The sequence below is a fragment of the Ochlerotatus camptorhynchus genome, unplaced genomic scaffold (assembly GCF_037179485.1).
Source record: "Ochlerotatus camptorhynchus isolate MF236.1 unplaced genomic scaffold, CSIRO-AGI_Acam_v1.1 ptg000213l, whole genome shotgun sequence".
In the NCBI taxonomy this organism is placed as follows: domain Eukaryota; kingdom Metazoa; phylum Arthropoda; class Insecta; order Diptera; family Culicidae; genus Ochlerotatus; species Ochlerotatus camptorhynchus.
In genome coordinates this window covers 7,600,611-7,626,043 of record NW_027040703.1, presented here as the reverse complement: position 1 = coordinate 7,626,043, position 25,433 = coordinate 7,600,611, and the positions used below count along the sequence as shown (strand labels likewise).

At 39.3% G+C, this 25,433-nt stretch overlaps 1 protein-coding gene across 1 annotated transcript; it reads left to right on the top strand.

Annotated features, from left to right (window-relative positions):
• The first annotated feature begins 7,176 nt into the window (after positions 1-7,176).
• Positions 7,177-23,854, top strand: LOC135703397 (ninjurin-A-like). The gene is made up of 3 exons (XM_065224593.1): positions 7,177-7,819; positions 23,040-23,342; positions 23,416-23,854. Exons 1-3 carry the CDS (start codon positions 7,586-7,588, stop codon positions 23,788-23,790), a joined length of 912 nt encoding a protein of 303 aa, XP_065080665.1. The 5' UTR covers positions 7,177-7,585; the 3' UTR covers positions 23,791-23,854.
• The last annotated feature ends 1,579 nt before the right edge of the window (positions 23,855-25,433 follow it).

Sequence of the window (25,433 nt, the reverse complement as noted above, 5' to 3'; positions counted from 1 at the left end):
TGCTACCTATTGCTAAGCAATTCATGGTACCAAGAGGGTTGGTTTCAAATTACCTAAGTCCATATATAAGCCAAATCTAACACGTAATCAACATTAGAATATAATTAGCATTATTCAGAAAACGTACTACGATCCAGACCTGATGGAATATGTGGCGTAATATCTATAGACTTCCCCCAGCAGTACTGGGACTTAATTCAAAATTATATGAACATCCCAATAATTCAATCGACTTTTTCAAGTAGTTGACCCTGGGCGTAATTCATGGCAATTTGGTGGCCCGGTTCTTCGTCCAGGATTGATTGTTTTTTATACAGATGGTTCAAGATTGAACAATCAAGTGGGAGCAGGAGTAACAGGCCAACTGTGTTCCAAGCTGAAATCCAACCAATTTTAGAGTGTTCCATTATATGTTTGCGTAGAAACTATAAGAGTTCAAATATATGCGTCATGTCCGACAGTCAAGCTGCTCTAAATGCTTTAAAGTCAGCGACATGTACATCAAAACTTGTCTGGGAGTGTGCTCAATCACTTCAAAAATTGTCTTGTCATAATCAAGACAACTTATATTGGATTCCTGGTCATTGCCGGATTGAGGGAAATGAAAGAGCTGATGCACTAGCAAGACTCGGATCTTCTCATAAGTTCTTCGGGCCAGAGCCCTTTTGCGGCTTATCGGCTGCATCTCTTAGAATGGGGCTAAAAGCGTGGGAATTTTCAAAAGTGTCGAAGCGATTCATTAATCCAAACATTTCTGTGACCCACAAAATCCTGGAACTTTCAAAGAAAGATCTTAGTATATATGCAGGTCTTATAACAGGTCATTGTCCGAGCCGTTATCACTTGAAGCTGATTGGAAAACTTTAAGATGATGTATGTCGCTTCTGTGGCATAGAAAAGGAAGACTCGGAACATTTGCTATGCCACTGTCCGGCAATTTTCAATAAAAGGCGTAAGTTCTTCGACAAAGGGCTGATAGAACCCTTTGACATTGGAGAACAACTCCCAGTACGGCAGTGTACTTTATTCGAAGTATAATGCCGTGCTGAGATAATGCTTTTAATCAAACGATGGCGATCACTCCTAATAATAGTGATACGGCATCTTGATACAGCTAATGAAAAAAAAAATGGGGAATATATCACAATAGATCAGAAAAATGGTCGCAGTGATGAAAATACCCGACAAGGCAAAAAAACCCAATAAAGTCCTGTGGATATCCCATCATAACCAATATCAATTGAGACCAATGACTGCAAACGTGTATAAACTGACGTTCATTGTCTCTAGGTTTGTTTTTGATTTTCATGATCACGGGATCCAACCAGCTTGCACCATAGGTACCTTTTGATTAACCGTCGCACAGTGGGACGAAATCAAAAATAGTGGTACATGACGACGAAACTATTGAGTGTAGCATTTTGATGTCTTTTAGGATATTTCTTCATTTGTTGAATACTTTAATTGAGAAGTGAACATTTTTTATTTAGGGGGGTAAACACTAAGATAAAAATAGATTTTTTTAAATCTTGTTGAAATTGATGATCATTTATCGAAAAATTGTAGATGAAGTCATTTTAAGAAACTTTGTAGAAGACGTCAAGAAACTAGACTAGAAGGTCCCGAAGAAACGTGCTCAACTTTTTCGCTCAGCTCTGGTACTCTTTTCGGTCCCAAGCTAATCGATTCACCCCTCGAAACATAGGAAAATCCACTAACCCCTCATTTTATCTGTCAAACTTTCATAGCGAATCAAAAACATAGTGTAGTACTAGAATGGGGTACGTTAATCGTTTGCTTGGGACCAATAGGCTAGTCAAGTAGTGAGCCAATTTAAAATCGTTAGTTTCGTATTGATTGTTGGTTGTAGGGTGAAAAAGGAGTACTAACGCTAGTACTCCCTTAAAAACATTTTTTACCATAACTTTTTAGTTTGACTTTAACAAAATTTTTAATGTTCTACAAAGTTGTAAGTGCTCTAAAAATACTCAGTTTTGTTCAATAAAGCAAATCGCTATCGCTTCATGTAAAGGACTTACATAAATATTTATAATTTTTCAACACTAACTTTAAATGGGTGTATCTTGCAGGTTAGCAGGTATTAGCAGCTAAACTTGACGTAATTTCGTTCAACAACTTGTACCCTACTGTTACATTAACAATGCATAGAAGGATCCAAGGGGATGCCTAATGAATTTGTTTTATAGTACCTCAATGTTTTGTTACGTTTTGCTGTTTTCATGACCATTTTACAAGTATGTACATTAGAGTGGCATGTAGCTTCGACAAAGTTGTTTGGTATAGTATCCTCAATCTAAGTTCGAGTTTTGGTGAAATTTGAGCAATATTTGCATTTTTGGTAAGCAAATGAATAGGATCATTCCGTTTCCCATACAAAATTTAAAATTCTCCCGCATGTCGAGATTATAACTAAATTCGTTCAAATTTTGCCCAGTTGTTGGGGACCAGAGTAAGCATTGCAAGAGCAGTGGGATTACGATTAGCTGCTAATACCTACTAACATGCAAGATACAACCCCTTATAGATAGCGTTAAAAAATTATAAAAAGAGACTTAAATAACTAAAACAAAGAGATAGCGGTTTGTTTTTGGCAGCAAAAATGTGCAATTTTAGTGTGCTTACAACTTTGTATACATTGAAAAAATTATAAAATTCAAACTAAAAATGTGTGGTAAAAACCGATTTTAAAAGGAGTTCTACCGTTTGTACTCTATAACTTTGTCCACTTGATAGATGGAAAATTGACATCTTCGACAAAGTTCCTTAAAATGACATCATCTACAATGTTTCCATAGATGATTATCATTTTCAACAAGACATAAAAAAGTTATTTTTTAATCTTAGTGTATACCCCCTTTAATAAAAAATTTTTACCACTGCAATAAAGTATTTAAAAATTGAAGAAAGATTTTAGAAGACATCAAAATGCTACACTCAACAGTTTCGTCGCAAATGGCCATGTCCCTCTTTTTTTGATTTCGTCCCACTGTGCGTCGGTCGCTGGAGGTAACCAGTTTCAGCCGTCTTGACTGCCGTATGAATGAACTAGATTGAAGTCAATCCCGAATAGAAGCTGTTCTGGATGAAATCACGAGCTACTGGAAGTTTGCTATGAATCGGATGAGACGGGCTGAGTTTTGCTAGATTTAAAGAGATTCGCGGTTCAGAGAATACTTACAGATTTTTTCGGAGCGATCCTCGAAATCGGTTTGTCGTTCTTAAATTCTTGATTGAATCGTTGTTTTACCAGTTTTATATATGACAACAAACTCTCTCACTAGCTTCACATTTGAGTGAAAAAAAGTATTCAACCGAGTAGTCAACCTTAAACTCAAATTTTTTTTCACTTAGATGTTACATGAAAACATATATAGATATTTTCCATCTAGTTTTTCACGTAAATTTAACGTTTTTCATATGTAGATCGGTTCTAAGGTTTTAATTTCAATCCACATAAAACTGTAATAGGTAATATTACAGTTGAAGTAAATTTCCCTTTATTTTCATGTAACATCTAAGTGAAAATTACTCAAAGTGAAAAGATCGTTCCCCAATCCACTAAAAAGTAACATAGTTTTTATAGTACTTTCTAAGTGAATTTTATTACACTTTCACTTTCTTCGTAGCATCCAAACTGTTATTAGGCGTTCTAAAATGATTTTTCGAAATAATAAAATTATTGTTCAGGATAATGCAGATGGTTTCTTATATACATTTACACGTTTAATCTATTTTTAACTAAAACAAAAAAAAACTTGCTGGCAATGCAACTGCCAGCCGACCCCGGCCAGCTGCACTTCCTCTGCCAATCTTTCGGGTGAGATGGTAAGGAAATCAAACTCGTTAATTCCTCGTTCTACAAAAATATATGATTAGTAAATGATGTATGATGACGAAAATGAAACAACTTACTTTTCAGAAAATTCAACTAATCCAATGGAATTTGCAAATCTATCAAGCGGTCGTCAGCAATGCACCCTTCGAACGCCATATTAGGTTTTGTTTATGCATGTCACTTCGGACCTCCCTGATTTGCCTCAGGGTTGCCACAAATCTTTGTTCGCTGATGACACAGGCATTTCCGCTAAAGGAAGAAGTCTTCGTGTTATTTGCAGCAGACTGCAGAAAAGTTTAGATATTTTCTCTTCTTATTTACAAAAATGGAAGATTTCTCCCAACGCTTCCAAAACTCAACTTATAATGTTTCCACATAAGCCTAGAGCTTCGTTTTTGAAACCTAGTAGTAGTCACATAGTCACTATGAACGGAGTTCCAATTTCCTGGTCAAACCAAGTGAAATATCTTGGATTAATACTTGACCAAAAATTAACTTTTAAAGATCACATTGAGGGCATTCAAGCCAAATGTAACAAATATATATAATGTTTATATCCTCTTATAAACAGGAGATCCAAACTTTGCCTGACGAATAAACTTCAAATATTTAAACAAGTTTTTAGACCGGCCATGCTTTACGCTGTGCCAATATGGTCTTGCACTACCAGGAAAAAAGCACTTCAAAGGATTCAGAACAAAGTTCTGAAAATGATTTTGAAGTTGCCTCCCTGGCAGGCATGGAAAATCATTTGCATTCATTTCGTGCATTCATTTACATTCATTTGCCTTTATGCCATCAACACTCAGAAATTTTCACACTATAGATTCATGTAGAATCTAAGTGAAATTATCTTACATGAAATTCACTTGAAATCTATATATATTTCATCTAAGTTTCTGGCAGGCCATATGCCAATGCGGTAAACTGAGTAAACCGTACCATCAACAGCGAAATTTACCGCACCGAGTGCCTCCAGAAGCGTATGTTGCCCTTCCTGCGGTCCCACGGAGGCGAGACATTATTTTGACCGGACCTGGCATCATGCCATTACGCGCGATCGACGTTGGATTGGTACAGAGACAATAACGTTGTTTTTGTACCAAAAACCGCCAACCCCCTAAATTCACCAGAGATTCGTCCGGTGGAAAGATTTTGGGCCATAATGAAGGCCAAAGTTCGAAAATCGTCCAAGGTGTTTAAGAACGAGCTGGAGTTGAAGAAAGAATGGATGAAAGTGACCGAAAAGGTCGGCTCCACCATTGCACAAAATGTAATGAGGGGTCTTAAGGGAAAGGTGCGGGTTTTCAGCGATGGAAAAGAAATTGAATAAAGTAACTATGCCGAAACATAACCCATATGTATTAGTTCATTCTCTGAAAGTTTCAAGAAAATCCGACTTAAAATAAATTTTTTGCGAACACTTTTGTCTGGTGCATTTTTTTCGAGTACAGGCCTTATTCCATTGTTATATGTGATGGCTTTCAAATAAATCACCAAAAACAAATATTTGATAGTGATAACATTGAAATTTTATTGTAGTCACTTTAACGCATTTTAGGTCATTCGTGACTTGTCCGAAGATTTGATGAGATTCGAGAAATCAGACGGGGAGGATGGATACCGGGAAAATGCAGACAAATAACATCCATTTTAAAAATAGGTTCAATGACCATTCCTTTCAATAAAAATCACCACATTTGAACCAAACTATAAATCATCCGGTAAAGAACACAGTATCCGCATTTCCTCTGAGGGGTCTTTGTTTACGTTTTAATTAGCATGCTGTTCCAAAGTGGCAATCCTTTTACATCCAACCGTGCTGGTATTTCCCGCACGACACACAACTACGCTATGTTGTCATGCGTTGTAAAACCTGCTCCCGATCATACATACCTATGTCGGTTTTCATCAACTGTCTTTTGTTGTGATTACTCATCCTCCACCATATCCGCGACGACGACGACGACGATGACGACGTCACAGACCGAGAGGTGGTTTCTTTTGTAAGCAGTTAATTTTCTTCAATCAACGACATACAGTAACCCCGCCATATATGCGGTTGGTGGTACCATCCACCCACCGCTGTTTCTCGACTGGCTTTTAACCAATTACCCTGATGATTATTCTAAGTGATTAATGTCAACCATAAACTACAGAAAATCAGCTCAATGTGTTGAAGCACAGCCGAGAAATAGCGGTGGGTGGACGGTACCACCCACAGTATATATGGAGGGGTTACTGTACGTTTTCGGCATGTGTTTGTGAACATCAAGAGGTACGGTTATTCTCTTTATTGGATTTAAAAACCAATCATCTGTGGTGGTAATAATTACCTTTTAGCCTACATACAGTGTTCATTTTCGTTCACGCAAATGTGAAAACCCAACAAGTGGGAAAATTGCACTTGACTTTAAAAGCTTATGGCTTCGGAAAAACCGGTGGAAGCCAAATTAGAGAAAAAAAAAACAATTTTTCCGATAAGCGTTCGATTGGCTGGAAAGTATAATGAAATTGTATGGGTAGTATGAAACAAAGAATTCACGCTAACATTTCAAAAAGGCGCAATTGCTCTTGTAGACAGTGGCTTTAACCGTTGATTTTTCGCAAATAAAAGTGCATCACTTTAAATTAACAATGCTAGGTGGTAGAGGAAACATTCATCTACCTGTTGGTGTCAGTAATTTTCATGTGTGAGCTTTTATTCGCGAGAAATCGTCATTGTTTACAAAACCAATTATGCCCCTTTGAAAATTTGACACTGAATTTGGCTTGATATGTTTTCTTCTTTCTGGTTTCTGCTACGTTTCTACTGGGACATAATGTCTGCTCTATACTGTTTTGACCTAGTCTAAAATTGGTAAATGCTTTACATATCACTAATCCATCCCGAAACCTTTGTCTAGTGATGAGGGGATGAGGATAACATTTCCAGACAGGAATGATTCTTGACCTATTGGCTTTTCATTGAAAGCTTACAGAGGCCCTTCAAGGTGGTAGTGGATTTTTGGATAAAATTTTGCCTACCACTGTACCCACCATGCTACTGACCTGTCGAATGAACGCAAATCGCAACAAATCGTATCCGAAATTTGCATGTGTGTTTGCGACCATCGTCACAGACGCAAATAGCAACGAGCAATTGGCATGACAATTCACCGAAGCATAAAGTCGCGAACTCGCAAAAAAAAAAATATTACTACTGTTACTCACTACTGTTGTAGTAGTTTGCTGATCTTGGTTTCATTCGATATAAACATGATTGGTTTACCCGAGTCGGTTGGTTTTCGCTTTATTTGTATTTTGATCGTCGAGGCAAACGGATGCTACTGCTACGTTGATCGTGCGGTGTTTGGTTTCGGTGCTTTGAAGGCAGATACTGAAGTGTGATCTGTTCTGCCAAACGGCGATTTACTTCGATAACTAAGTCACTAGACGCTATTGTTAACGATTCAAAAAAAGTGCTATTGTCAAGTTGAGTCAAGTGAGGAATTTCTGACTCATTTAATTAATTAACCGTGCCTCGAAAAAGAAGCAACAACAACGACGGTGAAACAGTGGATCAGAACCGGTTCCAGAAGAATTTATTATCATCTCGTGAAACGGGGTGATGTAATTCGGTAACCGTGAATAGCGAAGACCAGTTGACTTTCGTTGTTCGTGAAAGAGTAGTGATTGACGAAGTGAATATCGATTTTTGAATACAGAGAAGAAGGTCAGTGAACGGAAATGTCCAACACGAACGAGACCGACAAATATGTTGAAATTGTTATCGAAGAAGCAGCCGGCAACAGCATTGGCAACGAGACGGACACGAAACCGACAGCCACTGTGGTGCCGGTAGTTCCGGAAGTGGTCAACTTACCAAAGGAGGAAGCCAGGCCACCAAAGTCCAACAGCAGTGGCACCCGGGGACGGCAGTTGAAACCAGACTCGAACGGAACTCGCAGCAGATCGGGCAGCGTAAGTGCGACAGAAGGGTTCTTCGTCGGAGAAAAAAAAAACAGTTGTTTGCGTGATAGGTGTGGTATGTAAGAACTGCAATTGACCAGAGCGATGTGGTACGAGTTTTATGGATAAAAGTTCATCAGTCCGAGACCGATGCACGTATAATTACCAGTTGCATGAGGGGTTGCAGAGTATGTCACTTCACTGAGCGTCTTTGATGGCCATGAGTGCAATTTAACCTTTTCATTCGTCATCGCGAATGGAATGCATCCGCGACTGATTGTAACGATTAATCTCCGTCTGTTTTATTAAAACTTCAACACTAGGGTGCTTCATTTTCGAAAAATAAACATACAATCATGGTCCAAATATTACTGTGGTGGATATTACCGTATGCGTGATAATGTTTGCACCATTGAGCAGTTTCAAAATTAAAAAAATTCTCAAAAATTTCGTTTTCGAGTTTTTTTTATTTATTTAAAGGGGGATGTTTTTCAGAGTCTTAAACTATGTTTATCATCGATCGAGATTCAACTTGTTGCAATTACGGCCTCCAAACGCTTCCGGAATGCACGACAGGTTCTAATAATGTAGTCTGGATCCATTTCTCTCCAGGAACGGGTCAATGTTTGTCTGAGGCTTGCTATACTCGGGTGGCGTTTAGAACAGACCTTGGCCTTCATGACGCGCCATATTGAGTAATTCAGCGGATTAAGATTGGGGCTGGATGGTGGCCACATATCCTTCGCCCAGAACGGAAGATGTTGCTGCAACCACTTCTGAGTGCGGTTCGAGGTGTGGCACGGAGCCCCATCTTGCTGAAATAACAACATTTGGCTTCTGACCGTATTGTTCTTTGATCCACGGAAGAAAATGCTTACTTAAAATCCCGATGTAGACCTCCGTGTTGACCTGGTCGCCTTCTGCAATGAACACCGGGTCCATTTTTTTGCCATCGGAAGCCACCAATCCAAACACCATAACGCTAGCAGGATGCTTGGTCAGATACACGTTCTTGTGCTCGTCGGCCACGTCTTTTACCGGAAGAGAACTGATATACCGCTCGGTTCTGGAATTTGATACGGGATCAACGGTAAACATGCTCTCGTCGGTGAACAGGATTACCGGATTTTTTCGCTTAAGGAAGTTTAAGATTTTCTTGCATCGTTCGACTCGTAGCTCCCGGATGCGGTTGGTAATCATGTGTTTTTTTCCGTGCCCTCGACTTCACCCCGCAATCTTCCTTTACGATCTTCCGTGCCGTAAAGTTATTGATCCCGTGTTCCTTTGCCATTTTCCTTATTGAACGCACTGGATTCACCCGAATCTTCCTTTTGATGGCAGCGATAACTCTCGGAGCCCGAGCTGACCTCGGACGACCTGTGGTCACCTTCGCGGATAGTTGTCCTTTCTTTTCTCGGTCTAAAACCCTTTCGATGGTCCACCGGAACACTCCCACGGCGATTGAAATGTCTTTTTGCGACATTTGCGCGTGGTACAAATCACCAATACGCTGCCACTTCGTCATGGTGCAACTGTCAAACTAAGTAAACCTTTTTTTAATACACAGCCTACTACGGTATGAGCTATAGTCTTCTCTGACGTTTGTGAAATGCACAAGTATTAGTGCTGAACTCGGGGTAAATTATAAGTATTAGTGCAAGAAAACCTTTAAATTTACCCAAAGTTCTGCACTAATACATGTATAATTCACAAACGTCAGAGAAGTCTATAGGTTACGTGCATGCAAAGAAAACCAAGGCATTGTATGCACAGCTGAAACGGGAACCTTATTTGTACGATGGTGCAAACATTATCACGCATACGGTAAGGCGAAAAACTATGGGAGGTTTTTTTTTTAATTTCATCAATATTGCTCTAATGTTGGTTCTAAATTCTGTCAAATGATGGTTCTAAATTCTGTCGAAATCAAATATGTGGTTGCTATGACAATATTCAACAACCCAATCGTTGTTTTAATCAAATTGATGTATTTGACAGGCACATGTCTACTTATTTTACAAACACATACCGAAATGCACCGAACTTCGAAAACTTTTCACAATTCATTATCAATGCCTACCATGGTCAAAACAGCATGACTTTACATGTTTATTATGATACAAATTAGACGTAATGATTTATTAAAGAAAAAATATCCGGATTAAAATATCGTTTGGTACTCTAAGCATTAAGGTATTTACTTACATTACTGTCTCAGACAGTCTGTCTGTTCATATTTTGTCATTTTAACGCATTTCATAATATCATGAATCACTACTAAAATGACCGTAACGAAGACAGAATTGTTGATTATTATGTGTGACCCCTATATCTTCATGAATCTTCACCAGTTTTTCGCACAGCCCTCATATTAAGCTGGGGTTAGCTTCAATCACTTAATCCATAATTGAGCGATTTAAATTCATATGAAACTTTCAAATCATGTTCCCATTTCGTAACAAAACACTCATGATAAACAGGTTCCGATTTCTTGCATCAGCGAAATATAAATGCTGTAGGATGCAGTTTTTTTTTATTTCCTCAACTACATGGTACAATGAAACGAATTTACGAATGACTGTAGAAAGTTACATCTCGCAAGCCTTGCAGCAGGAAAGTGGAAACTTGCGCTAAAAAGCAAACGAATTTTGGTCAGCAGATGCACACTGGCTGGCGTTGATCGAGACCTTCATGTGTGCGAGTCGAATCGCTTCTCCATGAAGGCCTCTTGAACGTAAAGAAAATGTGAATCGGTTCACAAAATTGGCGAGCTCTTGTGATGTTTTATTATTGAAATAGATAACAGTGGAAAATCAGACTGCGCAAAATTTGAAGTGAAATCGTTTTTTCCTCGCCTAATAGATGAAGACAAATAAGGGCTCTAATTTCACGTACTTGATTTCAATGAGCTGCAATGGCTAAATACGATTTGATGTAGGTAAATACTACTGAATCGTGAACTTTCGACTTGCAAATTAAATTAGCGTCGATTAAGCTTAAAATCCTTATCCAAATGGAGTTTCCACTTTTCACCCGGTTACTAGACGCAAATTGTTTTTTTTTTGTGGATGGGAAACACTTGAAATGCCAGTATTGAATCGACGTGATGGTTGTCAAAAACAATATCGAAACACAAAAATAAGATAATTCGACAACCCGCCATCCGCCCGCATGTTATTATGAAGCTCAATAGAGCTCTACTTGTTCCAAAACTTGATGCTCTACGATTTTTTGTTATCTTTTAAGTACCGTAAAACAAATGGGAACAAATGTCGTAGCAGTTGAACATCCAAATAAATTCAGAATACAATATTTACGGGCTAACTGGACGGAACTAAACATTGATCATAAAATTTTGATATGTGATATCAAACTTATTGAAGGAATTGAAAAACCAGAAAAAAAGGTTTCATAGATAATCAGCGCATCAAACTTACAGTTTAAAGAAACAAAGAAAAGATATCACGAAGAATTAGTAAAAAAGGCAACGTGGCAGCAGAAGAAATAGGGATCAATGAGGCATACAACCAGCTAGTAAATAAATTAAAATCCGCTGCAAACAACGTTTTGAGGAGTACAGAAATACCAACAACTCCCAAAATAAAAACAGCACTGAAAAGATTGAGAAAGACACAGAAGAGTACTAGAATCGCAAAAGAACGAGGGATGGACATAACTATTGCAAGAACTAATATCGATATAAGACGGCACGAGTATAGGCTGGCAGATAGGGATCACAGAGAAAAAGAAATTGTGAATTTCTTTAATAACATGTCAGTGTATGAAGGGATAATGAGAACACATCAATTCCTGAAAAAGTTTGTGAAAACAAAAGAAAGATTGACATAACCTACCATAACAATGGCGCAATGGGAGAAGGAGCTCGATGATACACTAGGAGAAGAACTAATCATTGAAGAAGATAGAGAAGGAACGGAGACAGGACCAACAAAGGAAGAAATAAGCTAGATAATACAAAATCTAGCAAATGAAAAAGCAAAGGGGACTGATACAACAAAAAATGAATTTCTAAGGTATGCTAATGATGAAACTTTAGAAGAGATGATACCAGATGAATGAAAAAAAAAAACAAATCAAGTACCAATACCTGAGAATAAAGAAGTAAGTGGCTGCTGAATTTTGACGAATCACATTATGCATCATAGGCTACAAAATATATGCAGGTAGCCTTCACCCAGGGAAGATCGTCGGATAGCATAGCATAGCATAGCATAGCATAAACGATTGCACAAATCGTGGGGGGCTATATAATGGTCAACCAATACATTTTGTCGAAAATATCGTGTGTTGCCGTGAAAAAAAAAAACTTGGGACTAGCGGTTTTTCCCACACATTAAAATCGACAAATCAAGCATCGCATTATACACCCGGCTACATCCTTACAATCGCAAGGGATAGGAAGGAAAATTAGTCCAACATCTACTTAAGAAGGTGCAGGGAACCCATACTACCTTCATAGATGCCACGGGAGGGAACATTTGTGTTAGTAGGAAATGGAATATATTTAGGAATCTCCATTTGGCAATGTAAAGTAAAGGTTATGGGAAAATGTAAACAAATTTAAATTAATACAAAAAGAAAGATCTCACCAAAATTATCTGCTATAAGCCTGTCTTTCCATGTTTTCGAAGCTGTTTCATGCATTATCCTTGCCAATACTCTCCAGCAACCGTTTTCTTTTCACACCGAAGCATTGAGACCATTCATCACTCTTTCGCCTGCGCTACTGTATTGGAAGCAAACTGCAGGATTCACAGCAGAATGGGCAGACTCTTCAGTGTATGGAGTACATCTGATCACCAACACCATCATAGAACGATTAGAAAACCCAACACCTCCGACGCAGGCATCGATCGTTTCACTATGCCACACATTTCTGGTCCGGGAGCACACGTGAAGGAAATAAAACAAGTATGCAGATAGCGACATCGATGAATCACGTTTCCTTCTCGATTCGAAAACTTCCCAGGAAGCGAGAAAACCACCACAATTACACACGCATAACCGTCGGGAGGCAAAGCGCCAGCGCTTATCAGCCAAATGCAACCGAAAACAATCAAAGCGAACGCACGCCCTGAAAAGAGCCGTTTTGTTGCCAAACCGTACAGCCGCTTACGCTTGGCGTGTTCAGTGTAGGTGACAGCATCACGGATCTCATGTTCCAGGAACACCTTCAGCACACCCCGTAGATCAGACCGGAGATACGTTTGACACCGCCACGGCGAACCAGACGACGGATGGCGGTTATCACGAAGAACCTTGCGATGACACTTGGCACCTTCTGTACCAAGACCTTTTCCTCCTTTGCCACGACCTGTCATTGTTGCTTGTTAGGTAGAAGAGTGGACTACCTAATCTTCCACCACCTTCCTACTGCTGCTATTGATACTTCTGCTGCCTGCACACCACGCCGTCCCAAGCGAAAGTGAGTTGAGGCTAGAGAGCAGCGCTCAGGTTGAAGCAGAACGACCAAGTGGTACTCGATTTTGACGACTGGGTTTGATAAGAACGTTTATTTCATGAAGAAGCAGTGATTTTTTTTTAACTAGTATGCTTATTTGGAAGGCTCAATCGCGTTAGCTTTACGGAGCCGATAGTTCATTGTTCTTTGTTTGTAACAAAATTCACTTTATTCTATGTCTAGTAGGAGTTGGGCCGAATACTCGCGGCTTACTCGAGGTTAGAGAGGTACATTGTCGAAGGATAGGATCAGGGGAGGAGCTTGGGGTAAGGTTTCGTTGTAACGTCAGAGCGTTGTCGCCAGTATGAATGGTAGTGCGGTTCTAGTTTCGTCTGGAGTTCGACCGGCTATGGTGGGTGACCAGTGGGCGACGATGAGACTCAACGAGACGGGGGGACAAGACAAACAAAAACTAATAAAGAGAGACAAAAGACAAAGGAATTAAATTCTTATACTAGACATTTGAAGAAATACATAAACCGACTGCATATAGCAGATATCGCGCGTTCCCAACACGTCTCTGATAGGAACATAGGGTTGTCTTCCATGGGCCTCAAGGGTATTCAAAAGTCGCTCTCTGGCGGTGTAATTATCCGTACATTGCCAAACGGCAGCACAATTAATCATCAATAAAAAAAGCGAAATGAGCAATAAAAAATCTCAAATTGGCCACTTAATACTACAGGGGTGCACCAATAAACAAAAAACAAGTTGCAATAGAAATGAAGAAAAAGGCAATAAACAAATAAAAAGCTTCTTTTAATAATTTGAATGTGAGCGGTGAAAATGGCAAAAAGGGCAATAGTAAATACAATACGCTCAATTAAATAAGGATGAATCTCCACTAAATTAGGAAATTTGAGCACTAAATAACTCACTTTCTTCACCTGCAGTTGAACATATTTTCCCAAAAAAGTGGCAAAATGAGCAATACCATATTGAATAACCGCAATAAATAAATCTAAAATGTCCCACACAAAGCGCACAGTTATCACTGTTTTAATCCAATTATGCTGTAAAATCGTGATTATTTCCCCAAGAAAAAAAATGAAAATATCTTTTAAAAACTGAAAAAGTTCCAGGAACCAGGAGATAAATGTATGCTTGAACATGAGGATGAGCCATCGTAAAATATGAATCGTTCTTAAAGAAAAGAAAATAATTCATGCAGGAAAGTAAAAATGAGCAATTAAAAAGGAACACTGCGCAATATAAAATAAAACAAAATTCCAATGATATTCAGGAAATATTCCTTTAAATTGAAAGTTTATGAGCCAATAATCCAGATCAATTTCCATATGGTATATTCAAGACAGCGATAAGTAGTGATACTGTGTCTTGGCTAACAAAGTCGATGTCGATAAAGAAGATTAAAGAATGTGGGTCTCATTGAAAAAGGTACCATTAAACAAAGTCAAAAGAGCACTAAAAACAGCTGTTTGAGCAAAATATACGTCACAAAAGAGCACTAGAAAATGCCATTTGAGCAATATAAAGGTAAAAAAAGACACAAAAAGCACAATGAATGTCCCAGGGAAAATTTCAAAAACGCTCAACAAAAAATAAGAAATGAGCAAGAAACGTATAAAATTAGCACTCTGAAAAATAAATTGAGCATTTTACAGGCCATGAAGGTCACTAAGAACGAAAACAATATCTCTTGAAAATCTGCAAATCTTCATCGAACCATAGAACATAACACTCGCATATTGTACATCGAACACGCATTTACCGGTCAATTTAAATATGTGTTAGTTGATAACACCTCCGCCGGTGGCCCCCATAGTTAATTTAATCTTGCCTTCATTTGATTGTTGTTAAAAAATGAGGCGATAGTTCGATCACAGTCAAACAGACATAACACATCGAATAGTTTCCACTGTAAACCATCTTCACTAAAACATTACCGCCATCTGTTGAGAACACTGTCACGGGTAGCACGCTCAACAGATGACAGTAGTGTGTAAACGTCAAACGCAAGGAAATTAACTATGGGCGCCACCGGCGGAGGTGTTATCATTAGTTAGTATCACATATTTAAATTGATCGTTAAATGCGTGTTCGATGTACAAGATGCGAGTGTTATGTCTGTTTGTCTATGGTTCGATGAAGATTTGCAGGTTTTCAAGAGATATTGTTTTCGTTCTTAGTGACCTTCATGGCCTGTAAAATGCTCAATTTATTTTTCAGAGTGCTAATTTTATACGTTTCTTGCTCATTTCTTATTTTTTGTTGAGCGTTTTTGAAATTTTCCCTGGGACATTCATTGTGCTTTTTGTGTCTTTTTTTACCTTTATATTGCTCAAATGGCATTTTCTAGTGCTCTTTTGTGACGTATATTTTGCTCAAACAGCTGTTTTTAGTGCTCTTTTGACTTTGTTTAATGGTACCTTTTTCAATGAGACCCACATTCTTTAATCTTCTTTATCGACATCGACTTTGTTAGCCAAGACACAGTATCACTACTTATCGCTGTCTTGAATATACCATATGGAAATTGATCTGGATTATTGGCTCATAAACTTTCAATTTAAAGGAATATTTCCTGAATATCATTGGAATTTTGTTTTATTTTATATTACGCAGTGTTCGTTTTTGATTGCTCATTTTTACTTTCCTGCATGAATTATTTTCTTTTCTTTAAGAACGATTCATATTTTACGATGGCTCATCCTCATGTTCAAGCATACATTTATCTCCTGGTTCCTGGAACTTTTTCAGTTTTTAAAAGATATTTTCATTTTTTTTCTTGGGGAAATAATCACGATTTTACAGCATAATTGGATTAAAACAGTGATAACTGTGCGCTTTGTGTGGGACATTTTAGATTTATTTATTGCGGTTTTTCAATATGGTATTGCTCATTTTGCCACTTTTATGGGAAAATATGTTCAACTGCAGGTGACGAAAGTGAGTTATTTAGTGCTCAAATTTCCTAATTTAGTGGAGATTCATCCTTATTTAATTGAGCGTATTGTATTTACTATTGCCCTTTTTGCCATTTTTACCGCTCACATTCAAATTATTAAAAGAAGCTTTTTATTTGTTTATTGGCTTTTTCTTCATTTCTATTGCAACTTGTTTTTTGTTTATTGGTGCACCCCTGTAGTATTTAGTGGCCAATTTGAGATTTTTTATTGCTTGTGCTTTGTTAATTAGGGTACGTATATATTTTAGTCATTGCCAAACTGCATGATCGATGTCATCGTAACCGTTTCCACACCGACAGATGTTGCTGTCCACGAGGTTTATTTTATTGAGATGAGCATCTAGCGAGTAGTGGTTGGACACAAGTCTACTCATCACGCGAATGAAGTCACGACTTAAGTCCAAGCCTTTAAACCACGCTCTCGAAGAAACATTAGGAATAATTGAATGTAACCACCGTCCAAGATTTCCATTGTCCCAATCGGTTTGCCAACTCGAAAGGGTACTCTGACGCACTAAATGGTAAAATTCATCGTGTGAAATTTGCCTGTCATAAAATTCGCCTTCCTGCGCGCCCACCTTTGCGAGAGAGTCCGCCTTCTCATTGCCTGGGATTGAGCAATGTGAAGGGACCCATACAAAGGTAATCATATATGATCTTTCGACCAGTACACTCATCTGCTCCCTTACCTTTGAAAGGAAATAAGATGAGTGCCTACCTTGTTTCATCGACCGAATAGCCTCAATCGAACTGAGACTATCCGAGAAGATGAAGTAATGGTCTGCGGGCATGTTGGAAATCATCCCCAATGCAAAGTTGATTGCTGCCAGCTCAGCAACAAAAACGGAACAAGGTTCCTGGAGTTTGCGGAAGGCGCTAGAGTTTTCATTGAAGACACCGAAGCCAGTGGATCCATGACGTGACCCGTCTGTAAAATATCTTTTCACGCAATTGACGTGTTGGTACTTTTCAGTAAAAATACGCGGGATAATAATAGGTCGAAGTTGATCGGGAATCCCATGAGTTGCTTGTTTCATGGTCAGATCATATTCAATTGAGGAACTGCGATTGGTGAAGTGAACACGGCCTGGAGTATAACAAGGAAGACACATATCTGATGATATGTAGTGGTGGTAGATTCTCATAAATCGAGATTGTGTGTTCAGCCCAAGAATTTCTTCAAAATTAGCAATTATAAGTGTGTTGGTCACTCCGCATTTGATTAGTATTCTGAGAGCAAGGGTGCCCAATGTCTCCGTTCATTTTCACTTTAGTTATCCAAGATGTATTAAAAGAGGTTAAGTTAAAAGTGAAAAAATCGAATCTATTGGAGGAAAAACATTTGAAGCATCCAATATTACTGGCTTTTGTGGATGATATTTTGATGCTAGCTGCATCCAAAGAAGAACTTGAAATCATATTAAAATATCTGAAAGAAGCTCTAGCAAAAGTAGGTCTTGAAATAAATACAGAAAAAATCAGTATTATAATCAGGGAACTAAACAACGAGCAATTTCCGGTGAGTACAAGTATAAAGTACTTGGGAATTCATTTGATGCAAGGTTTGGATAGATCGTTGACTACAAGACAAAGATATAAGGACACGATGGAAATTGCGAGGGTGGTAATAGAGTTTATTAAGCGACGAAATACCCCATGGAGCTTAGGTAAATTGATGTATAAAAATGTCATCTCTACTGCAATTGCGCATGGAACAAAAACGGCAACAATTTTGAAAAAGAACGTGTTTTCAATAGTAAGATATAAACACCAAACAGCGCGAGATATATGGGAATATGCAAGGATTATTCCTTCCCCCAAACGAAATATGCGTAGCAAATATTTTAGAAGGACAAACTGCAGTCAAAAGAGTGAGAGTACAACGTATCTGCTATTGAGAACATATACAAGGATACAAGGATAGCAAGAAAGGAGGAAACAAGGAAGACCGGCGTTCACGTGGAACGACACAATTAAGAAGGATATGGAAAAATTACCGGAAGTGGAAATAGAAAAATGGAACGAGTTAGCAGAGGACAAGGAATGTCTAAAAAGAAAAACGGAAGAAATTTATACAGTAGGGGAAATGCAGGTAATGTCGGCCTAAGTGTCCCTAATTTGGACCCATACATAAATTCAGCAATCAACTAAATTTTCAATAGTAACCAAAAATATCCATTAGAAACGTCCCAATAACGCATTCATCTAGATAAAATTTGTAAATAGCAGACTTTTAGCGATGGGCCCAAATTAGGGACATGTAGGCCGACATTACCTACATTTCCTCTATATTGTAGCGAAGACGATGAGGAAAAGATTTTCCAAACAATAAGAAAACGAAAAGCGTAGTACGAAAAATCAATCTAAATATAATGAAGCCATGCTGAATATATGAAGAAAACCATTGAAAATAATATCTAGGTAGCCAGAACCAAGAATGAGTTGAGGAATGATTGAGCTTACCAGACGGATTTACGTTAAGGAATAAAGTGCTCTTCATCAAGTTTGTTGGTAAGTGAAAATAAAAGAGTAAAACAAAGGAAAAGAGGGGAGAAGAAAAGAAAATAAAAGTTATTAATCTTTAGAGCCATGAAACAGTCAAGTGTTCAATTGAAACAAACAATTATTGAAATATCATTGCGTACTATGGACTTGGTAATTAAAAAATAGTATGATGAATTAACAATAGAATTAAAGTTAAAGTAACATGGCTTCAAATATTTTGTATAGCCAAATAAAACATATTACAAACTAAACACGCACAGGGAATCGTCTGCTGACCATTGCCGTGGGTATATCGTGGGAGTCCCAGGTACCCGGTTCAAGCTTTAGTTGGTGGCGTTGGCTCTTCTTGACCAACTACCCCCTGAGTAGTAAGTGTGAATAAGGGCGTCTATGTGATGTTTTGCTGTACCTGTTGTGAATATTCTGTTCCCTCTTGCCTCAAAAGTTACCCTTTTTGAAGGCCTTAGGGCCTTATTACGGGTGTCACTACACGGTGATAAGGAAGTGATAGAACCGTGATTGCCGTACCAAACAAATAGTAATCACTTCACCGTGACGACAAGTGACAAGTTTTCACCGTGAAGTGACATCCGTAATAAGCCGCCTAGTCTTCACAACATAAAGGGCACCATTACGGAGCATGAGATTTGATCAAATTATTCGCAGTTCTACTTGTCAAACGCCCCCGGCTGGGTGAAGGACGGAGGATGACACACAAACACACACTTCATAGGAAATACATTTAATAGGCGATTGGTTGACTGCCTTTTCAATCTGGCGAAAAAAATAGATAGAGGAAATGGATGTAATGTCGGCCTAAATGTCTCTAATTTGGGCCCGTACATAAATTCAGCAATCAAATAAATTTTCAATAGCGACCAAAAATATCCATTAGTTCCGTCCCAATGACGCGTGCATCTAGATAAAATGGATAAATAGCTGATTTTTAGCGATGGACCCAATCTTAGATCCATAGGCCAACATTTGAGCCATTTCCCCTATATGTAAAATATGTAAAATATTTTATATAAAAACTCTATACGATATCAAAAGTAATACCCTAAGCTACAAAATGGAACCTATGATCCCATTTCGGAAATAGTGTATAGATTAAATTTAGTCATTATATCCTACTATCAAAGTTACTTACGTTTTAGTGCTTCGATACATATGAAAATGTCAAATATTGCATTTTGAAAACTTTTACCTAATTTTATCACAAATGTGAATGATTGCTCACAACAAACAATAATCTAATTACCCACCGAAAGGAAGAGACAACATCTTAAAAACTTAATGTAAAATGAGAATTACAACGGAACTGTGGTGAGGAATGGGTTCCCGAACAAGATGGAGACAGTGCTCCCGTCTGGCAGAGATACCCCGACGACAGAAAAAGTATAAAGGCGAAGAGAACACGATCAGCGCAGCCAACGACAAGAGCGCTAGATTTTGTTGTACAGGTACAGCGCAGTCAACGTCGAGGGGTCGTTACCAAGTATATTCCTGACATTTTCCGAGAGTCAGTGTTGCTTGCGTAGCCTCTGGAACTCCGGGCAGACACACAGTACGTGTTCCACCGAGGCTGGGATGCCGGAAATTGGACAAACCTTGTGGAAAGGTGTCCCACCGAAATTTCAGGAAATCCTCGCATGGCCAGTCCGGAGTCTTGAAATGATCGACTGGTCCTTGTACTTGTGGCTGTCCGGTCAGGGTCGTATGGTTTCCTTGATCTTTCTCAGGGACTCTCCACGACTGGAACCATTTTTGCTACCAGGCTTCCATGATAGTATTGGTAATCCAACGGATCCGAGTGAGTGTTCGCAACAGTCACACGGAAAGTACGATCTAGGAGGAAATTTCTTACAAAGTGTGTGATGTGACCTTCCAAGCCCCAAACGATGAACTGCCTAATGACGCCGGGGGTCCACGTCCTGTAGAATGCTTTTGAAATATCAAGGGAGACTTCCTTAAAAAGGGAGACTTCCTTAAAAAGGGAGACTTCCTTAAAGACTTCCAAATGTAAGTAGAGAAGCCGTGTCCTTGCCGGAACGCATGCTGCCGTTCATCAAAGAGCCCATTAGCCTTCAGGAACTACCGGAGACGACGATTTACCATTTTCTCCATCACTGTTGCCGCGCAGCAATTGAGCGCAATCGGCCAAAAGGAGGAGGCTTCTCTACTTGCCGCGTTACTTTTTGGAATGGCCACTACCAAGCTTTGTTTCCAGAGGCCAGGGTACTAGTGAGTCAGCCACAGATCGTTGAAGAGGGCGTGTACACCCAACCGGTGGATGTAAGATTCGCTTACAATTATGTGGGATTCATCATCAGAGGATGTAAGTGGAGACCGCATGAACCGAGGATGCGATATACCTAGCTGCGGTCCGATGTAAGAAAATTGGAGACCGAAAAATGTGGAGTGTATTAGTGAGTGAAATTAATTATGTCGAAAAAAATAGAAAAAAGGTTGCCGACTGGACTCGAAGAACCACGGACGTTGCGACTATCAGACCTGTGCTTTCTCCACTGCTCTCTCCATGCTTCTGAATAATGGGCAGCCTAATAGCAAACATGAAGCGCTCATTTTCTCGCATGCTCGACTTCGTATGCTTTTTCTGCTGGAGAGATTCGAGATAAGTGTGTGCGTCGTTCTACAATGTTCTACAATGTACGTCGTTCTACAAGCTTACTGGTATAGTCGAAAGCGTAGATGGAACACGAAATAAAAAAAAGACAAAAAACCATTACATCGCCTGCATGGTCAATTCCTAACATTCGTTGCGATGTTCATGAACAGAGGATGATAGGAACTGGAACTAACATTCATTGTAATAGATTTTTGGTTTGCGTGTAGCCTAGCCTTGGGATGGATCCTGTTGCAGCTTCTTAGAATGCTTTCGTGAGTCTGGATATGTCGTTCGGATCGCGTTTCTGAAAGAGAGCGTCTGATTTCTCCCTGAAAACGTCTCAGTCGGCTTCCTCGTAGCGCCACCTGGGTCTCCGAGTCGTTGGGGGGACCGCAGCTATGGAAAGCTGTATGCGGATCGGGTAGTGGTGACTACCGTGCAAGTCGTTAGCCCTGTCCGCGATACATCGGCTGGCAGTGGCAATATCGATCGCGGTGGTGTGCCGTCTATTAAAAAAAAAAGGTGGGAGCGCCGTCGTTCAGCACCACCAGAAAAATGTTTGCTAGGGTAGAGCCTCTGGAGTCTGGACGGTGCCCATTGAGTCCGGATGGTGCCCATTGAAGTCCCCGACGATGAGCTTGGAAGTAACTGCACTTAAGTCCCCATCCAAATTGGTTATCCGTCAGCAGGGCAGGTACGCACAACCGATGGTCAAGTTAGTGGCTTTCTTGAGGTGGACGCCAACGATTGGCAGGTTGGTTTGAAGGTCAATGACTTGGTGTGGAATGCTCCTAAGCACTCCAATGGCCTGAAGTTGCCGCAGCGCTTGTAACTCCAATCGTATGTTCCTCCCAGTTGGTTGTCACGAATCTGTTGGATTTGATGGTGAACAATACCCAACAAACATTGTAAACAGAAGAAGAACTTATTCAGACAAAAATATGCTTCTTCAGCTAAAATATGGCTTATTCAACCTCTAATCAGCTCAAATTGATTGTTGGGTAGTTCATAATTATGCCAGTAGTTAATTTCTATATCTGCTTCTTCTTTTGGCTTTTACGATCCAACGTTACGTTTACCGTCAAGTAATGTTCTTTGAACACTTCCACAATCGTTCATTAATAGTTTTTTATGCCTGTATCATATCTTGAATTCGTATCATGGTATGCACAACGATACTAAATGCCCAGGGAAGTCAGAAATTTTTACATGCCGAATAATTATTATGTATCAATACAAGGCACCGAGCAGAACTGATTTGAGTTTTATTTAATTAATACAATTGGAATTAGATACGTCAAAATTGGCACAGTACTCCTTCTCATGCCGTTTAGCTTGAATACAGATAGAATGAATTCATAGTTTATATTTATGAAAAACTACTTTCTGATGGTTACGGATGGTTGACCAATTTGAAAACTTCCTGGACGATAGCAAATGACGAGAAAAAGTTTTCATAAAAATGCTTACTGCAACTTAATGAATTAAATATGGAGACAGTAAGTGAGATTAGAATACAGCACACGAACGAGCATATTAGCTTACAAAGCAATTGTATTACTGCCACCACAATCACCGGACGATCGCATTTCAATCCCTCTCCTATATACCGTTTGCTTCCCATCCTATAGCCATGCTATCTATAAAGCAATCACCGGCATAATTCCATATATGTATTCATTTTTAGCGATCGCCCAATCGCCGTACTCGCCGCGACACCGACGCCGCCCAGAACGATGCCGTTCCACTGCTGCCGGTCGACGAGGGTCGTTTGCCGAGGCAGAAGCCCCCCTTAGCCGGTCCCGAGATGGACGTAGATGATAGACCGTCCAATGGACCGAACGATAACCGAGGAATCGATGACGGATTTCTACCGGAAAAGCCAACTCGGGATGACCGTGATCGGGACGTTGACCGAAGGAAACCCGGCAGAAGGGACAGCTACCCACCTTTTCCGTATGCACCCGAGTATGGACCACAGTTACCACCGGTATTATACTGAATTAGAATTGACCTTTCCATTGGTTTGATGATTGATAACTATTGTTTGCTTTTGATTGTAGGTTATACAAACGGCAGATGGGGCGCGGATAATTCCAGATGTGAACGTGTATCAACAGAAAAAGAATCTCGCCCAAGGTATGATGGATCTGGCACTGCTCTCGGCCAATGCCAATCAGCTGCGCTATGTACTTGAATCGTACTCGCGGCATCCCTACTTCTACTTCAGCTTGGTGTTCATCTCGACCAGCATCATTTGCCAGGTGGCCGTTGGAATTGGACTTATTTGGAAGAGTCGATACAACATTAAGAATGAGGATGACTTTTGCAAAGCGGATCGAATTAACAACATGATCACGATAGGAATCTTTTTGATAACGCTGGTGAACGTGCTCATATCGGCGTTCGGGGTGGCAGAACCGACACAGTCGGTGTAGTTTTCGAATGGCTTCTGAAGTCGAAACATTGGTCAATGACATTCACAAGTGATACGCATTTAAGTTGTTCATTTCACGATGACGCGAAACTCATATTTTACCGTCAATAAAGATAATTTTGCGACTAGTATTTTTTTACTCTAAAATGCTTCCTCTTAAAGTGATGCAGGTTCAACACACTCCTGCTCCTCTTTTTGCCTACCATATTATCAGTCCAGTGTTGATCATGCAACGTCTGTCGTGAAAGGGTTGGCACTGATAACAGAGACTGCGAACCAAATTTTTCAATCAACTAACGAAGAAATCACATCAGTCTTCAGTGAGAGAGTGGAGGGACTTGGCGCCAGGTGCAAAGAATTTGCGTTGTGATGGAGATTCCAAAGTCAACCAAGCAGCAGCTGATGGAGTTTGCCGGTGAAAAACTGCTGGAGAAACTCAAGGACTACAAAGAAAGTACAAAGAAAGCATCCAGTGATTCAAGTGAACCGAGGTTGCTGGATGAAGTTGGAAGTTCCGAATTGATCAGTGAACATACCGACATGGGCGCCAAATCTGACTCGAAAGAATTGGTTCGGTACCATTCGGTGGTTGAGTTGGACGATCTTGAGGACGATTTCGATAGCTGTTCAGATTCAACGGAAAATTTCCAAATTGATGTGCAGGGACAGGAACGGGCCAGTCTAATACAAAGCACGAAAAATTGGCCTCATAGAATGGTAGGTAGTCACGTTTGCTCGTCTCAATTCACGAAATATACTATCTTATCGAATAAGAGATCAAATTGTGATATATTTTATCGATAGGGAACGGCTAGATAAAGCTGAAGCACGTACATATGTACTCGGGCGACTGTGACTCTATAAATGTTAGTGTCAAAACTGTCCCGTTTATCAGCTTTGTAAATTAGCGATATGCCAATCAAATGTCACCAATCAATCACAGATTTATTGTAACTACAGCCAAACAATATGATTTATTACCATTTTGTATTGGATGTTAAACCACCGTATTGTAATCGGCTTTAAGCCAATTGAGTGGAAGCCAAAGATTGCTGATCTTTTTCTGCATTACAGTTGCTTCATTCATTGTGCATTAATTTTTCGCCAGTTGTTACATTAATTTTTCAAACGATGTATTAGTTTTGAGTAAAATTCCAAGTAAATTCTTACTCAAATCTTTTGAGGAGAATTCCATGGGGTTTAAAAGAGAAATTCAGGATAAATCTGAGAGGAATTCCAACATAATTTTGTGGAGAATTCTACAGTCATCATACGCTGGCAGCGACGTCACCTCATGACATCTTTCGAAATTCCGAATACCTTTCGACAATTGGGCACTAACACAAGATCAAAGTTGTTCTTTTTTTCACTCTGTTGTGGTCTCTGTTGAAAATTGTCCTAACCAATTCATGGGGTAATGAATTTTGGTTGGACCTAGTTTTACCAGCGCTAATTTAGTCCATATGTTCTAAGATATTTCTTCTAAAAGTTCATAACTATAAAGAAAAAGAGCTTTTTTCAATGATTAATATATATTTTATAAGAATTTTTCAAATATTTCGGTTTAATTATGTTTTCAAAAATAGTACACTTGAAACTCATTTTCTCACCAACACGGCTCACTTTATAACATCCACAAGAGGA

Excerpts from the sequence above, each read along its gene's own strand:
- LOC135703397 (XM_065224593.1), top strand. The coding sequence starts at position 7,586 with ATGTCCAACACGAACGAGACCGACAAATATGTTGAAATTGTTATCGAA. Across the intron at positions 7,820-23,039 it reads CTCGCAGCAGATCGGGCAGC|CGATCGCCCAATCGCCGTAC; the intron begins GTAAGTGCGACA and ends ATTCATTTTTAG. Across the intron at positions 23,343-23,415 it reads ATGGACCACAGTTACCACCG|GTTATACAAACGGCAGATGG; the intron begins GTATTATACTGA and ends TTTTGATTGTAG.